The sequence below is a fragment of the Colias philodice genome, chromosome 29 (genome assembly GCF_061535455.1).
Source record: "Colias philodice isolate Cphi_HAF_F1 chromosome 29, ilColPhil1 Martin Lab GWU primary, whole genome shotgun sequence".
NCBI classification, from domain to species: Eukaryota; Metazoa; Arthropoda; class Insecta; order Lepidoptera; family Pieridae; genus Colias; species Colias philodice.
The window spans coordinates 3052961-3072042 of NC_143114.1; the positions used below are offsets into that span (position 1 = coordinate 3052961).

The 19082-nt window shown below is 35.5% G+C and overlaps 2 protein-coding genes across 5 annotated transcripts in view; one reads left to right on the plus strand and one right to left on the minus strand.

The window, feature by feature from the left end:
• The window catches only part of LOC149475830 (major facilitator superfamily domain-containing protein 6), a 22214-nt gene extending 17226 nt beyond the window's left edge, over positions 1–4988 (minus strand). For all 3 annotated transcript variants that reach the window (XM_089712844.1, XM_089712846.1, XM_089712845.1), the window contains exon 1: positions 4696–4988. In XM_089712844.1, coding sequence (XP_089568970.1) covers positions 4696–4759 — 64 coding nt within the window. In that variant the 5' untranslated portion in view covers positions 4760–4988. The remainder of the gene's footprint in view (positions 1–4695) is intronic.
• LOC149475831 (uncharacterized) lies at positions 1186–14382 on the plus strand. Of its 2 annotated transcripts, none has more exons than XM_089712885.1 (11): positions 1186–1664; positions 5570–5681; positions 6444–6539; positions 7544–7739; positions 8722–8834; positions 9017–9144; positions 10130–10265; positions 10837–10970; positions 11334–11466; positions 12123–12319; positions 13851–14382. In XM_089712885.1, exons 2-11 carry the CDS (start codon positions 5663–5665, stop codon positions 13917–13919), a joined length of 1221 nt encoding a protein of 406 aa, XP_089569011.1. In that variant the 5' UTR covers positions 1186–1664; positions 5570–5662; the 3' UTR covers positions 13920–14382. The 2 variants fall into 2 exon arrangements, with proteins under 2 accessions (XP_089569011.1, XP_089569010.1); XM_089712884.1 differs by lacking the exon at positions 1186–1664 and adding an exon at positions 5366–5497.
• Positions 14383–19082: the final 4700 nt, after the last annotated feature.

Consider the following 19082-nt stretch of genomic DNA (forward strand, 5'->3'; position numbering starts at 1 on the left):
AGTGAAGCGGTGGTATTGAGAGTCAGTGAAATGTTTAGTAGATTTGGTTTAGTTAAAGTTATAGTGACGGATAATGGAACTAATTTTTGTTCAGCTTATTTTGAAAATTTTTGTCAACGCAATGGAGTAAAACATGTAACCATTGCACCGTACCACCCAGCGTCTAACGGTCAGGCCGAAAATACTGTGAAAACATTTAAACGCAGCATTCAGGTGATTTTAAACGAAGGCAGCTCCAAAATGGTGGTTGATAAATTATACGAATATTTATTTAATTATAGAAATTCGGCTCACTGCACTACCGGTGTCTCTCCCGCAGAGTTGATGTTTGGCCGTAAGTTACGTTGCCGTTTAGATTTACTTTGTGAACGTAGTACGGTGGCTGGTGGCACTTCACCAACCTCAGAGTCTTTGTCAAGTGTCATTAAGGATAATGTTCATGCTAAACAGATTTCACAAAGTAACGCCTATGGGGGTCATCGTAAAATTATATTTAAAACCGGAGATGAAGTTTTGTTTAAACACTATTATAAAAATGGAACCAAACATACTTATAAATTTGGTATAATTAAGAAAAACATTGGCTCAAGGATGTATTTGGTTTATGTACCAGAACAAAATGTCTACGTTCGCAAACATATAGACCAAATTTTGATTTATAAGGGTTCTAAAAAATACAATGAACATGTTTCTGATGATGTGAGTTGCTTCGGGGACTACACTTCTAATGAGGTGACTGAATCTTCAATTCCTGGGGAACATGTTACGGAACAAGATCCACCGCAATTGCAGGGGGTTCCTCATGATTCAAACGTCTTGTCATCGCCAGCTCCTCAACAAGAACAGGTAGAGGAGGAGAGGAGTGAGTCGGTACCAGTTGGCTCAGATTCTGAAGGAAGCTCTGTTACTACTAGCGTGAGTTCTCCTTCCGCCCCTATAGACCCCCGGAGTGACGATCAGTTGACACCTCGTAGATATCCTTTGCGTATAAGTAAAAAAACGTAAATTTTTGTAATACCTAGTCATTAAGTTGTAACTAAAGGTGGAGGGATTGTAGTATATTAGTGAGGGTACACACAAATAATGTCACCGATCGTATGTCAGTTTGTTGTGTCAAATAAAAGTGATTGCATCATCCTTGTGTTTTAATATAAATTGAGCCTCAAATACCATATTATTATTTTTGTTTATTTAATAACAATTAAACCACATCGAATCAGACCCTGAAAAATGAAAGGGTTCTATTCCTGAGCATACTCAAGCGTAAGAGAAAAAAAAAGACTCGATTAGTAAAGTATTTCGGTCGCTATCGTGTTAACAAGAAAAAGGATCCGCACATACAGACACACGGACGTCCAAGACAGAACTTTTTTAAACTGTTTTTTAACTAGTTTAAATAACAAAAATGACATCAAAAATATCATGAACGTTAAAAATAGTGTTTTTTCTTAATATGTGTGTGTATGTATTATCTTACAAGTGCAATGTATGATACATAAAGACATTTTAAGTTTGAAAAATCAGATGTTTTGCGCGAAGTGACAGTAGTACCCACCTCAACGCTTCGCTTATGAGGCGTGCAATAATCGCCAAAAGTTAAGTGTAAAACTGGAGAACAGCTTGACCAATTCGGCTATTTTTTTAATGTACAAAGGCAGTACAAGGTAGGTTCTTATAGAGATAAACTCAAGCGAAAGCTTAGTATGGGATCAGATCGTGCCGTGTGTGAAAATTGTCCCGAAATATTATATAGGTATTAAGATTATGTAGAACAAAGTCCCTTGCCGCCTCTGTCTGTCTGTAACTCTGTTCGCTATAAACTTCAAAACACTAAGCAAAACACCTTCACAATTTTAAATTTTGTTTTCTACAATAGTGACTATAGTGTGGTTCTCGAGGAAGGATTCAGTAAATAATTTGTTCAGTTGTAGATAACGCGGCCGCGGGTGAAACAGCAAACGGAAAACTATTTTCCATGAATAGCCTGGGAGCCCACGAAAGATCGACCTTGACCTATCTAATAAACAGATGCAAGCTATTTTATGTGATACTAGCTGCTCCGCGCGGTTTCACCCCCGTGGCTCCACTGCTGTTGGTCGTAGCGTTGATATATACCCTATAGCCTTCCTCGATAAATGAGCTATCTAACACCGAAAGAATTTTTCAAATCGGACCAGTAGTTTCCGAGATTAGCGCGTTCAAACAAACAAACAAACAAACTCTTCAGCTTTATAATATTAGTATAGATTTTTGAAGTGAAACTTCTTTAGGCGGATAAGAGTATAATTTCAAGGTCACATCATGGCAATACCGTCACGTTATGGAGTAAGGCGACCATTTTGGTATCTTTGAATCTTGCCAAAGAAGTTTCACTTCTGATTTACAGACATTTAAACTACGTACCCGCATACATACAGAACTACACAATTATTTTATTAAATGTGACAACTCAGGAAGTCACTATTTGGCAGACCTTGGCCGTGAACTAGCGGTACATAGCCGCTTACTGTATTCTCGTGAGAAACGTGTGTGTTTCGTTTACACGCTGCAACGGCTGGATGGATTTATTATATATATATCGATGGATTTTAACGTGGATAAGGATCAGTTGTTATGATGAGTAAAAAATGAGTTCAAAAAAAGGCCAACGAAATGGTGAAAAGGGCGTGTGTGCCGAGCACACCTGTCAGTGAAACTTCTTTGGCAAAATTGTAAAATACCAAAATCTTCACCTTACTCCATGGCTTGACGGTAATGGCCATGACAAAATGAAATTTAACTCTCAACGCGCCTAAAGAATACCATCTTTTTTAATCTAAGTATGTACATAATATAAGTATTAAGTAGTAGATTTTATTTTTTTTTATATAGAGAGAGAGATTATTTAACAAAGAAATAAAATTGTTGTTATGTAAAAACAAATGCAATGAAAAGAGAAAAAAACAACAACATTTAATTTATCATAAACACAATATGATAATTTCAGCTCCAGTATTTTTACAGAACACACAATAATATAATTCATACATAATATGAAACAATTATACCTGTATATCGATAATAAATAAATGTTATATAATTAATGATAATAGTAACATGCGCTTTTGATAAGCAAAGAGCATTGACCCTGAATTTCTTTATCATTTACCTACATTATAATACTAGCTGCATCCCCCAGTTTTACCCGCATTGCTCTGCTCCTATTGGTCTTAGCATGATGATATATAGCTTATAGCCTTCCTCGATAAATGGACTATCTAACACCGAAAGAATTTTGCAAATCGGACCAGTAGTTTCTGAGATTAGCGCGTACAAACAAACAAACACTTCAGCTTTAAAATATTATAAGTATAGATTAATCAAAAGTGTTTTATTGCAATCACATTCCTATTTTTTTAAATCTAAATTCTAATCTACAGTAGAATCAACATGAACACACACTTTGTTTTTATTATAATCGGTTCAGCCATTTAGGTGGTGTTCAGTGACAAACAAAAGCACAGAAGAGATATAACTACATCTAATTATGTAGTAGTTTAGATAAAAAGATAAATAAAACATTAGAACATTGATAAGAATGTGACATTGACTCCATTCCATATACATAATTATAGATAAAAACTAAGTCAACTTGAAATTTCCTTTCTAAGAGATATTGGTAGATTTAGCCATAGGATTAAAGGCTACTTATATAGTGCTACTTATATACACGGGCAGCTCGAGCAGTTAACGGCTGAGCGACGTACACGGACTGCTCGGGCGGTCGGTCGCTAAAAACCATGCAGTTGACGGCTTGAAGCAGTCGCGACTGCTCAAACAGTCTGTGTACAGCAGTGAATGAATGTCTATAGTTCACCGCGCGGTCGCGGCTCCACCAGCCGTCAGTCACATCTGCTTGAAGCGGTCCATGTACGGCTGCTCTTAGGGGGCAAATGGATAGCATTTTGATTTTTGTATCTATACTAATATTATAAAGCTGAACAGTTTGTATGTTTGAGCACGCTTATCTCTGGAACAATGCCAATTACAAAAATTATTTTGGTGTTAGATAGCCCATTTATCGAGGAAGGCTATAGGCTATATATCATCACGCTAAGACCAACAGGAGCGAAGCACTGCGGGTAAAACCACAGGGCACAGCTAGTCTTACATAAAATACAAGAGTTAATATATATAAGGATAATAATGTATGAGTATAGTACTGAAGGTTTTGATTCTCATTCTATCTGAGTAAAGGCTCAGTTTATCAAGAAATTTATCAGGTTCGTTGCAAAAAATGGTGTACATAACTGCATGAAAATTTAGATACACAATTGAGACCAAGATAACTCTTATCTATTAGTGAATATAAAATTACTGCAATTTTAAAATAATTTAATGTAAGTTGATCATAAATTTGCCTTCAAAGCGCTTATTTTTTATCAAAATAGACGCTAAAAATAGTGCAATAAAACCTATAATTATTTGAAAACACTTGTTTAATATTAAGATTTTATTTTATTTGAAGAGTTTTGTAAATTTGTAGAACGTGTTTTGCATTAATTTCCATTTTCATCCATGTTATACACTTATTTTTATTCATATCATAGTTACATAAATATTTTATTTAAATTAATTATATTGCGCGCCAAGTTCTAATTTACAATTTAAAATACGTAATTACTTATAAAGAAATACTATAAAAAACTGACTTACCCGCAAAGAAAAAGAAAAAATGTATCTTCACGGGGAGGAGACCCCTGTCCACTTTTAACTTCATGTTTAAAAAAAATCAAAATATTTACAATTTTAAACAAAGCGAACAATTCACATTCCTTTTTTGTATTTACGCCATTAACAAGCACTAATCACTGACGAACTACAGAGTGCCCGAACTACTTTCTAATCCAGCATCGTTTAATCAATTAATGGCTGAAGCTCCGAAATGAATTTAAATATTAATGTTTTTGTTTACACAGTCAACGATGTACCTAGCCCAATCTGTACTGTGGGGGAATGACACATTGACAATGACATTTGACGAGTTTATCAGCTGTTTGACATATAAATGAACGTGGTTGCTAGTTGTAAAAATATTCTAGACGAATAAAATTTTTGAAAGGAGTAAATAATATTAAACGAAATTATTAAAAATAGATCTAATTCAGTTAAATTTTGTAATGCCTACTCTCAATTTTAAAATGTATTTAATACTTGTAAAAATTTTGGCATTGCAAATCGTTTGTCAAGTACTAGTTGGTCAAGACAATTTTTTTAAACAATTGAAAAGCGCTCCAAATTTGAAATACCGTCGACATTGTAAAATTCAGTCGGCCGACAAACTCTTTAGTATGATTTTAATTTACTTCAATGTAAGGAGGTGAAAATGGAGGACGAAGAAGACTTTATAGGTTGCATTAGTTGCATGAGCACTAACGATTTATGCGACCTATTTGCTATTTATTCAAACAATGACGAAACTTACGCGCAAATGCTGGAAACTTGTTTCGATTTTAAGGTTGTTCAACGAAATTTTAAATGCATTGTTTTATCAAGCCATTTAATCATAATTTTCTCTTATTTTTTTCAGGTATCAAATGATTTTAAATATATTTGTGCTATTTGTGTGGATACGTTAGAAAAGGCGTTATTTTTTAAAAACCAGACAACTGAAAACATAAGAATGCTGCAGAGTATTAAAAGTGAGTACATACTTCGTTTTCCATATTTATACTTTGCATATTATGTACCTACCTTCTATTCTTAATAACGTCTCTTTAATATTATTAGAAACAAAATCTGATTTGCAATCTACTACCTAGTACATAATTAGGAACTTGGACTTTTATACTAAATTCACCTTATTAATTAAAAATATTTAACCGGGCTTATAAGATTCTGAACTATGTTCGTTCGTTTTTCGTAATTTCCAAACGGAAAAGAAACGGAAGGGCCGTTACGAGAACGGTTTTTACACGCTTTATTACACGCTTTATTACACGCTTTAATATTACACGCTTTAATAATATTATTAGCTTCACCTGTATGTTTGTATGTTTGTAACCGACTTCTTTGGGCGCGATTTTGACCCACTTTAAACGGCCAGATTTCGTTCAAACTTTGTAGATTTATTGAGGACCGATGACAATACACTAATTTGATAAAATTTTCTATTTTTTAGTTCGGTTTTCTATAAAAAGCGTGTTTTTTAGTTTTTTTAAACTATTATTATTTAGTTGATTGTTACTAGATACATAAGTTTATAATATAATGTTTGGCGGCTATATTATGATTTATGATGGTATTTATTTCGAAGATAATCTTTCAGTTTGACGAATGTTTGATTCTAAAGTAGTTTCACGTGTGTCTTATAGTTATATAACGGTATTTTTATCCATCTGCATTTATTTTAAAACTAGTTTTTATTTATAACTAAATATTTAATTCAATTTATATTTTTTTAGATGAGGAATATCTAGATGAGACAATCTTAGAAGCGGAAGATTCTATGCCAGGACAGAGTGGCTTCCGCAGTTCGGGATGTGGGAATGATGAGGAAGGTATGTATGCTGTGTTGAATTTACAGTTAAATAATCTACACTTCTACATCTACATCTACACTATCTACACTAATATTATAAAGAGGAAAACTTTGTTTGTTTGTTTGTTTGTTTGTTTGATTGTAATGAATAGGCTCATAAACTACTGGACCGATTTTAAAAATTCTTTCACCATTCGAAAGCTACATTATCCACGAGTAACATAGGCTAGGTCTTATCCCGGAAATCCCACGGGAACGGGAACTATGCGGGTTTTCCTTGAAAACGCGGGCGAAGCCGCAGGCGGAAAGCTAGTATATTATATACTCAAAACCTTGTACTAATTTAAACACCGTTTTTTAAATCTTAACATTAATTGAATATTTGAATGGGAGTGGTTTTTAAATGGGAAATAATATGAGGGAATAAATTTTTATTACTGTTACGATTTATTTAGATTTTGTGTAGAAAATAGAAAAACTTACCTACATAATTAAAATATCAGAATTTGGCTGCGTATTTCGATTCAGCATAGTTTACGTTATGTGATAGGTAACTAGATTTTCCGCGGCTTCGCCCGCGTTTTCAAAGAAAACTCGCATAGTTTCCGTTCCCGTGGGATTTCCGAGATATAACCTATCCTATGTGTTAATCCAAGTTCCTCTATATGTGTGCTTAATTTCATTATAATCGGTTCAGTAGTATTTGCGTGAAAGAGCAACAAACAAACACAAATATATATAATAGATAATAATTTTTAAATTTCATATCGCATTAAATACTATTTACCTACATATTATATAGTTAGGTATTAAAAAAAAATATATTTAAATAGTTACTTAGGTATTTAAAAAAAATCTCGATCTTTTTCAAACTCAAACATTTTGGGTTTGAATCGCGTCTTTCTCCTTAAGTACAGTGGTGAAAGACACGGTTCGACTTAGCATATGAATCCCGCGACATGATCGACATTTCTCTTTTTACCATAATTTAAACACCAAAAGAATTCATCTTAATTCCTCCAGACGACGACGAAGAACACGAGATCGAAGCGCTCGACGAAACCACTTGCATATATTGCGACTTACAAATGAATACAGTAGAAGAGATACACCATCACATCCGCTTAGTGCACGGACTCGAACCTAAAACTGGGCGGAGAGTACGGGAGTGTGGAATCTGTGGGGCCTCGTTGAGAGATCTTGCTGATCATTTGAGCAGGTAGCTTTTGGGGAGAAGAAAAAGGCGCTTGGGTGAAGAAATACTGGCTTGGGAGAGGAAATAGTGGCTTGGAGAGGAAATAGTGGCTTGGAGAGGAAATAGTGACTTGGGAGAGGAAATAGTGGCTTGAGAGAGGAAATAGTGGCATAGTATGGTGGCTGGATAGTGGAAAAAGTGTTAAGTGTGAAAAATGGCTGAGTACAGCATGTGGCTTAATATAGGGAAGAGAAAAAGCGGAAAAAATGGATAGTGCGATATTTCGAAGTGGAAATAGTACTAGCGTGTGCATTTTAGTAGGGTTATTGTGGGGCCTCGTTGAGAGATCTGGCTGATCATATGAGCAGGTGGCTTTGGGGTAGGAGGAATAGTTGAAATTGTGGCGTTGTGTGCTAAATGGGAAGTGAAAATAGTGGTGCAGTGTGGGATCTAGGAAATAGTTTGAAAAATTGGCGTAGGAGAGAGGAAATAGATAGCTTTGGGCTGTTCTAGAATGGTAGAGGCTTCTGGAAAGTTAGGGAATAGCAATAGTAGCTGGAAGGTTGAAGAAAAGAAGGCGTTTGGAAAGCAGACAGTGTGGTTAAGTGTGTCATTTGGCTGAGCATTTGAGGTCTGTAAAGCTGGCGATGAAAAATCAGCGAAATTAAAAAAAAACAACGCCAGAATGTGTTGCTTTTTTGTTGCTAATTAGTTGCTATAATGACGATTTTGTTGCTCAAACCAATCGCTGAAAATCAGCAAGGTCGATTTTGATTTATTTTCAATAGCGCCAAAAATAACACTGGCCACGCCAGCTTAACTGTCGATTTTCTCTGTACACTGTGACAGTGAACAATGTAAGCAGCAATAAATTATTTTTTATGTTTATCTACCGAAAATCGAAACGACTTTTTTGCAGCAAAAAATTGGCAACAAATTCACCTGCATTTATCCAGCGATCCAACACTTTTTCCGATTTCTAATTAATTAACATTTACATGGGCAGATGTCACAGCGGTGTGTCGGAGAACGAAAATCGACAGTACGCCTGTCACTTTTGTGATAATGTTTACAACAGTAAGAAGGCTTGCTTCACTCACCTGAGAATGAAACATGGACGTGAGTAATTATTGACTTTTGACTGAAAATGTAATTGAAATGGGCTATTAATTATTATATTTTACTCATTATTGTGACACGCAGTATTAACCCATTTCATACATGATCAGAGGGCCGAGACAAACGTCAAAACGCAAAGGAATATAATCCTCTATCGATAATAATTCCTTTTTTCCCCTTAGTAAAACTCTGCAACGACCACACTCCTAAATATTCGTCTCGCGATCGTAAGAAATGCCACATTTGTGGCAGAGACTTCAGTCAGAAGCAAGTTTTGAATGCTCACCTGTGGAAAGCTCATGGTTTTGAGGTAATCCTTAATCTATAAGTACATATACTAGTATAGAAATAATAAGTCTGTTTGTGTTAAAATATAAAAATAACTGCTTTTTACTACATGCGTATTGGAGTATACACATGGTATAATAAATAAATAAATATATAAATAAATATAAATATTATAGGACATTAAATATAAATTATATAGGTTTCTTCATTTATACCTTATATATATTATATTATATATAAGGTATAAATGAAGAAACCTAGTGGGGTAAGCAGATGAATTATTATACATCTGTTGCACTGATCGATTTTCTTTATTATTTATTTACTATTTTCTTACAAGTTGGTGATTCCTTCTGTGTTCAGATTTCAGACCGAGACATACATAATATACCAAAATCGCTTTTTTCCCATTTTCATCATTAGAGTATTAAAGCTCTAAGTTTTTGCCTGTCTGTTTATTCCGGCTAATCTCTGTAACAGCTGGACCAATTTTGGCAGCACTTTCACTAACAAACAGCTGTTTTCATAAGAAGGAGTAACTATGGCTACTTTTTATACTGATTAAAAGAATATAAGGTGGTCTAAGCTTGTTTGCCCTGGTCTGTATGTACAATAAAAGATAAATCCATACTAATATTATAAATGCGAAAGTAACTCTGTCTGTCTGTTACTCAATCACGCCTGAACTACTGAACCAATTTGCATGAAATTTGGTATAGATATATTTTGATACCCGAGAAAGGACATAGGATAGGTTTTATCCTGGAAATCCTACGGGAACGGGTTTTTCTCTGAAAACGCGGGCGAAGCCGCGGGCGGAAAGCTAGTAAATAAATATATCATTGATGCGGGCGAAGCATTGCTATTGACTTGTGTTTGTGTATCAGTAAAGATGTGATTTTCTAATAGAAAGTTATGTTTTTTAAATCGTTCGAGTATATTTTGCGAAACAATCTAAATCATAATTGATGTGAGTATATATAAATACCAAATATATTCCAATATAGGTGGAAAAGCGCAAAGCGTTCTTTTGCCCACTATGCTCTGAGCGAGTGAGTTACGGCGCCAACTTTAGCGCACACTTGCTACACAAACACAACTTGACTGAACAAGTCGAGCAACTGGAGTTCAGCACTATGGACGGTGAGTATACATACACACACATAAGCATGCTGATGTATTCTCATGTATACACATTACACATGCAAAAACACGCACAGGCACATAAGTCGACAAATTACCACATTTAACGACAAAACACTTATATGCACATACAAGCACACATTAGACTGAACAAGTCGAACAACTGTATTTCAGCACTTGGATGGTGATTATACACACACACACACAATCTACTAGAGTATACACACGTATACACACACTCACGCACACGCATTCCAATATATAACAAAAAAAGCACATATATACGCGCGCACACACACTTGCATGCGTATACACAAACATAGACATATGCTGATGAATACACACGTACGTACACGACAATTACAAACAAACACGTACATTTATACGTACACAAAAAAGGTGCATATTCATACACGCGAAACACACACACTGCACACATATTAACTAAAAGCAAATTTTAATATTTAAAGCCCTACATACCCTATTTGTTCTTAGTTAAAAAATTTAAATATTAAATTAAAGATCACAAAAACTCTAATTTTATTTAAAAAAAAAAATCAAATTTTCCTAGACTTCATGCTATACAAGAGTGCGATACAAGAGGAAACAAAGTACCGTTTTCGTAAGACGACAGCCAGCAAGCAGACTATAGAGGGTGTTCGGTCGCACTATATGTGTAGTCAGTCAGGCATTTATGTGTATCAGGTTAGTAATAATGGCCTATTTTATAGTTATTACTTATTGTTAATGTATTTTATAGAAAAAAAAAACGCATTAAGACCTTCGACAAAGAGACTGATTAAAGGGTGTTTGGAAAAAATGTGGGCTTTTCTTTTAATAAAAATTTTTTCATTGAAATTGATTAATTTTTGTGCTAAATAATTGTACCGTAAAATATTTTTTTCTTTATTTAATAGTTAATACATTATATTAACCACATATTATGATCCAACCCTTCACCTTGGTATTTTCTGTTTTGTATAATTTGTAAATTCAATTCAATGTTACCAAATAAAATATTATAATATTATATTAGCCTATTAAATGTTCAAAACACCATCAAAACAGGGCAAGGGCAAGCGTCCGGCACCCGAGAGACAGATATACAAAACCGGCAAAGCGTGTCCCGCACACATGATCGTTACGGAGACTTTGGATAAGGTTTTGGTGACGTTTTATAAGACGCACGTCGGCCATGGCAGTGAGTATTTCGTTTTTTTTATGTGTGTGTTCGCATAACTTTATGTTACACTAGAGGTCCGCCCCGGCTTCGCCCGTGGTACATATTTCGCAATAAAAGGTAGCCTATGTCCTTTCTCGGGTATCAAAATATCTCCATACCAAATTTCATGCAAATTGGTTCAGTAGTTTAGGCGTGATTGAGTAACAGACAGACAGACAGAGTTACTTTCGCATTTATAATACATATTAGTATGGACTATGGATTAATTCTGTTAAATGGTGTTTGTGCAAAGTGCATGTCTAAAATTATATAGCTTTTTTTGAGCTTAGTTACCTACAACTTTTGATTGGGTGAATCGATTTTGATAATTCTTTTTTTATTTGAAAGCTGGTGCTTGTGGACTGTGGACATTTAAATTTGTTTTGTTCCGAAAATTTGAAGGAATTTTTTATTTTATTGTTTAAACATAATTATTTGTATCGTTTTATGTGTATTTGTGTGTGTGTGTGTGTGTGTGTAATGGTATTGAAAGAAAGATAGAAAAAAAGATTTTTTTTACAGACATTAAAAAAAACATAATACATATATCATAAACATATTAGATATCTATTTACATACAGATCCTTGTATATTATAAGTGTCTCGTATTCATATGTACGAATCATCCTTTCCAGCGTGTCCGTACTACGAGCCGCGCGAACCGAAACGCGCTAAAACCCGCGACCCTCCCCCCATAGACACAGAAGACACTAACGACAGCGAGTCTCTCATATGCGACACTTGCGGCGCGAACATGCAGTCGGCTGAACACTTGCGGCGGCATGTAGCGGCCCACGGCTTGCAGCTGTACCCGTGCGAGTACTGCCACGAGGTGGGCACTGGGCACTGGACACTGGGCATGGGCACTGGGCATGGACACTGGACACTGGACACTTTGCACTGGGTACTGGACACTGGATACTTGACACTTGACACTGGACACTGGACACTGGACACTGAACACTGGACACTGGACACTGGACACTGGACACTGGGCACTGGGCACTTGACACTGGACACCGGACACTTGACACTGGACACTGGACACTGGACACTGGACACTGGACACTGGACACTGGACACTGGGCACACGATAGCGAGTCTCTCATATGTGACACTGGGCACTGGCCAGTTGCTAACTGGGAATAGTTATAGTTATAATTAATGTATATAGGTATTATGTAGTTAGGTATTGTACAAATACAAATGACTGAGTTACTTCTTATTTAGAGGTATTTGTAAGTATTGGGTAGTGAATACAAAGAAAGACACTACAATATCTGAAGAAAATTAGTTTACCAAAAATGCTATCATTTGGATACTCATCACTCATGAACATACATAGATATATAGATTAGATAGTATGTAACAAAGTCGCTTTCTCTGTCCTTATGTCCCTATGTATGCTTAAATCTTTAAAACTACGCAACGATTTTGATGCGGTTTTTTTTTTAATTGATAGAGCGATTCAAGAGGAAGGTTTTAGTATATAAATTACTAGCTATGCCCCGCGGTTTTACCCGCAGTGCTCCGCTCCTGTTGGTCTTATCGAGATGATAATAGCGCCTATAAACTTCCTCGATAAATGGGCTAACACCGAAAGAATTTTTCAAATCAGACCGGTAGTTCTCGAGATTACCGCGTTCAAACAAACAAATAAACTCTTCAGCTTTATACAGGGTATACTAAGCGCGAAGGGATTTGTAGTTAAGCATACACTGATCGCGTAAAAAATACTTAACAAAAAATTACGTTAAAATTTTTTTGCTAATTTTTTTCCTTAAAACCCATGTTTTCTTCTCTAACTTCGCGCAGGCGGCTTATACCGCTTCGCTAATGTGAGCATTTTGTCTATGAAAACATAATTTTAAAAGATAGCTCACGTGCGGGTGACAAAGTTAGGCGGGTTGCTTATTAGGGGTGTACACATAGAGTTTTAAGAATTCATCTATTTGAAAAAAAAATGCGTTTGGAATTTTTTAAGTATTTTTTACGTACTCAGCGTATGCAAAACTATAACCTCCTTTGAGCTTAGTATACCAACAGTGGGACACCCGGTATATGTATAGATTAGGTACTAGACAAAGCGGGCGAAGCCGCAGGCGGAAAGCTAGTATGTTATACTAATTATAATTTACTTGTCGCAATTGTCAATTAAAATTTGGAAATTGTGGGAATAAAATATTATGTCTTACCACAAAAAACTTTGGATAGGGTTTAACTTTAAACGCGTCTTCTCTTTAATCTGGTTTTGTTGTATTTCACATAGACAACTATTAAAGTGACAAATCCCTGGTTTAAAGTTAGAAATTGTTTTGTGGTAAGACCATACTTATGTTTTTAAAAGAAATTATCTTTTACAGCTATTTCAAAACATCGACGCATGGACTCACCACGTGCGCATGGAGCATAATGTTGAAGTATTGCATTGAATATTGGAAACAAATAAAAAACAAATATAGTATGAACTAATTATTATACATAGTTAATAGTTATACTTATAATAAAATAAGAATTTGTTTTTTTTTTCGTGTAAGTTTATAATTTTATTGAATGCAAGACTGTTATGTGGATCTTATTTATTTTCTATCAATGTTAAAAATTAAAAATGATATTGTTAAAAATGTACCTAGCTATGTTACCAACACAACATTCGATCTTCAAAAACGGCAGTCGTCAAAGTGAGATGGCACGATTGATGAGCGAATGAGACAACTGTATTAAAATGTGGCTAATTAGCCACATTTCGAAGTGCCCACGGAAAGATCATAATTCATAAACTATCTAACACCTTTTTGCTTATTAATATCGTTAAAATCCATCAAAATCTGCTCAGAAATTTTATAAACTTGTGAATTTAAATATCAAATTTCTATACACTGTAGCATGGTATATTTTATGTTAAATAAAATTGTTGTTTTTATTTAATAATAAGGAATTATTGGTTTGATTTACTTTTTTGATTAATAAAGTCTGATTCTGTTAAATTGTTTTTTATTTAAATACCTAACTAACGTAACGGCACCAGTGGTGGACAAGCATCCAGTAATGGACAAAATAAATATTAAATTTAAATATTAAGACCAAAATTAACGTTATATAATTTGGCAATACTTAAAATAAAAGTTTGGTTCATAAGCTATCAAAATACGACATTTCATCTTATTCGGCCAAAACGTTTGAAGATGGCAGAACGTTATGTTTAGTTGCTGCGACTCGTTTCGAAGAAATCCGTTTTTACTAAGGAAATCCTTAAGGAAGTGAGGACACAATTTTGGTTATAAGAATTTTTGTATAAATGTCAGCAAAATCTGATATTACTTTTATTTATAGTAGTTAAGTGCACGAAATATTACACGATTTAGTATCATGATAGGTTATGTTGTTTAAATAAAATTCTTCAGTGTCCATAACTGGATTTAATTCTATGGATATATCCATTTATGGACATATGTCGAAAATAAACTTTTTTTAAAGGTATTAATTACATGCCCTTTTCTGTATTGTCTTTTCATTCTGATTAATAATATACCTATCACGACGATTTCAAACAAAGGGTTCCAATATTGTACAACAATTGTCCATGACTGGATTTGCTTTGGTTCCTATAATGGACATTGACATTTTTTGTTAAAATTACACTAATGGGTCCAACAACATAATATATATCTACCCATGAAGAATATATTTTAGAACAATGGGTCATTATGTGCTGTGCGACTCGTTCTCGGCTTCATTCTCTATTACTGCGTAGAGAAGTCGCATACTTATGCGTATTGTAACGCATCTATCATAGAGAGTTCTCTGATGAACTGTTTGGATCGCTGTCTGCTGCTAAATTCCACCACCATATAGCACACACGCTTAAATTTCATCCACACCATCTTGACAACAGTTTAAAAAAAGCTTTTTGCCTCGTGCTACAATTTGGAATCCATATCGATGGACCGATCAAATTAAGGCTGTTGGCGGATTCAGATTGGCGATTCACTTCACGAGTGTAGCGGAATGCCAGGAAACAGAGAGATATGGCGGAATATCGTGAAGCGGGTAACATCTACCCCCCCAAACCTCATGTTGACCACGTTCGCTCTGACGAGAGTGATATGACGAAGAAGAAGAAGTCCCAAAATGGATGGAATGGCAGTACTTTTTTTAGTTATATTTTTCATCCCTGACTTATTGAGAAAAAAAACCCATATTGGTGTTTCTTAACGGACATAACTCGTATTTAACGATGCATAAGTCCAATTTAATATAAGTTATAATGTTATAAAAAATATGGTCAAGGTTAGTAATTCGTTTTTTTTTTTTAATTATAAAGAACAGCCTTGATTTTTTTTATGCTAATCCTATTTATTAAAGTAGGTAACAGGAGTTACACATATATAACAGTGCATTTAGATCGAACAAGCGAATTCGCAATGCGCATTCTAAACCCACTATGTCAAATTGTGTAAACAGGCGTAGAGCATTCTTGCGTTGTTCTTAGTGCGTTCGAAAAAATTCTACGCAATGTTTTAATATAACGAGCTTTCATTTACACTAAAGATGAACACGAAGCGAAAGAATGCTCTAGCTCTTACTCTATGTTCTGCGGCGATTACACCTAACGAGTACAGTGGCGAGTCAGTGTCCTCGGCCGAGTGCTCGGTTGGTATAAACACTGCAACGAGTGCTCGGCCGAGTACTCGGCCGAGAAGAGCGGCGAGACAGTCACTAGAATCCCAATTTGTTTACTCGGCCGAGTACCCACTCGCTATCCCGCTCGGCAGGTATAAACACGCACTCGTCGCGTCACTCGGCCACTCGCCACTCGTTCGTTTCGTCATTGTATTTTTTCAAAGAATTATTATTTTTATTTATTATTTCTAATAAATCCCACAATTCGTTAATAATATCTGGTAACAGCCGATTTAAAAGTTAAAACCCGTTTAAATTCTTTTTTTTTTCGATCTATTGCAGACGTCCGCGTCGTGATCAAAACTGAACTGACTCGCCACTAGTGAAATACGTGTAAACACCCACTCGGTTCGGCAACTGTCTCGGCCGAGAGCGTATTTACTGACTCGCCACTGTACTCGTTAGGTGTAATCAGCGCATTCGTTTGGTCAAAATGCACTAAGAAATGCACCAGTACATTATGATCAATGTTCTGAAACGCATTTGATTCAATATAATTTTAAAGTGAAACTTTTATTACATCGTCTCAAACTTTTTGATCTGTGTAGCGCATGTCGCGTAAGTTTCACTTTTACCGTGGTTTCATAAAACCATACAACGTTTTTTTATTTGTAAACATTATGAGAAAATGCAGACCTTACGCATTTTAAAGGACTGTTTTTCTAAACACATCACACATCTCTACTCCAAAACAAGTTTTCTAAACATGTAGGTATACTTTGTGGCTAGCATTGAAATATTATGGAATTAAGGGTGTTTTTCTACTATAGGCACACCCCGGACACTCCATACAAAATGATCGTTTTGACAGTCACACTGTAGAGACTGCAAATGTGTGTGTTAACGCTTTATGGTTGCCAACCATTTGTGACTAGCGTAAAAAAAAATTCGCGTTTTTCTGATGAAATACATCCGTAAACAGCACAATATCTAACCATTTTCTACGAAAAACGATAATCACAAATCCAAAATAATAAAATTACTTTAAGTCAATTTGATTAATGTTGTCAATCTTCGTTGCGTATCGTCCTTGCCGAAAAATATGGCCCATTTTATGTCTGATCGCGCGGGGGTGAGGTAAGTTTAATTTTGGCGGGAGGCGGAGAGTGTCCGTTCTGTAGCGTTTAGCTACTATTATGTATTCTGTGCTATAGGTATGCTTTTTTTTTTTTTTTTAACGTTGGGAAATGCATTTACGTATCCCCCTCTGCAGTTTTTCTGCGTGAGGGGGTATGTGGGACTCGCGAGAAGCCATACCCACTAAAACCCAACGGTGGCCTGCGTTCACCTTCGGCGGCAGGGGTTAACAGCCAGGCCTTATACCCCCACCGCGTACGTGGAGATTGCCGCGACTTGGCGGCTCACCCAAGCCCATAAGGTGGCAATAGACGTCGGTATCAGAAGATAACCCCGCCTTATTGCCGGAACTATAGGTATGCTATGCTGTATGCATCTATACTGCGAAAATAATAATAGCTAAGCTGTTTAAGTATGAGATCACTTATATTAAGCTATGTAGCTGCGCGAGGAAGATGCGCAGCTCGAGCTATACGATGCACCCATAGCACGCATTCTTCCATATAAACAGTAAACACATCTTAGTAATTGAGTCCGTTTCTATCAGTGCTAAGCTAATTGCATCCATGAATATGAATGGTGGATATCAAACGCATCCCCAACGTAGCATAGCACATCTCTGGTGGAAAAGCACCATAACCATCATAGGAGGCCTGTCTATATGTGTAATACATAATATTATGATTATATGAGACACACACACAGTAGGATTTTACTTACTGAGTATTATTCTGATGTAGAACCAAGCACAGTTTAAAAATTTTCTGTAGTTTCATCCAAATCCATCCAGTGCTTATTGAGTCTATTCGTTACAAACATACATACAAATTTCCTCTTTATAATATTAGTATAGTGAAGTCCCGTGTCCCCAAGTGGGGTAAGGGGCAGGTGCATTATGTGTACATCTGTTTCATTGATCGATTTTCTTTAGGGACAAGTAGGTGATCACGATCAGCCTTCTGTGTCCTACCAGACCGAGACGTTTTTTTCCTTCGTCTCCACCGGGAATCGAACCCAGGACCTCTCGGTTCTACGCTCAGGCGTCAACCACTGTAACCAAGGAGGCGGTCTGATATTGGTATAGATGTAACAAATTAATGTTGTTACATATTATGTATTCTTGTAAAGGTTGGTAAAAATAAAACAATTCTTTCAAAATCTATATCATTTATTCAATAGCTATAACATATTATTTACAATTCAATTTGACTAATTTCTAGTTGATACAATAAGAAAACATATATTGCTAAGATCACAGCATTTTTGATATTCAAACTTTTATAAGTCACATCTAGAAAAAACTCTTTGCCTAATATAGACGAAGTCAAGTAACAGTATTAGTAAGAAAGGAATGAGGATTATTAATGATTAAAGTATACAGGGTGTCCCACTATTGGTATACTAAGCGCGAAGGGACTTGTAGTTTTACATACACTGATCACGTAAAAAATACTTAAACAACAAAATTACGTCAAAAATTTTTTGCGAAATTTTTCTTGAAAATCCATGTTTTCTTTTCTAACTTCGCGCAGCCGGCATATACCGCTTTTCTAATATGAGCATTTCGTCTATGAAAATATAATCTTAAACGATAGCACACGTTTTGGTGGCAAAGTTGGGCGGGTTGCTTGTTATGGGTGTACACATAAAGTTTTAAGAATTCATCTATTTGAAAAAAAAATGCATCTGGAATTTTATAAGTATTTTTTACGTACTCAGCGTATGCAAAACTATAACCTCCTTTGAGCTTAGTATACCAACAGTGGGACACCCTGTATATACAGGGTGTAATCGTTAAGTGTGCACAAGCGATTATTCCGTAACTATTGCAGATA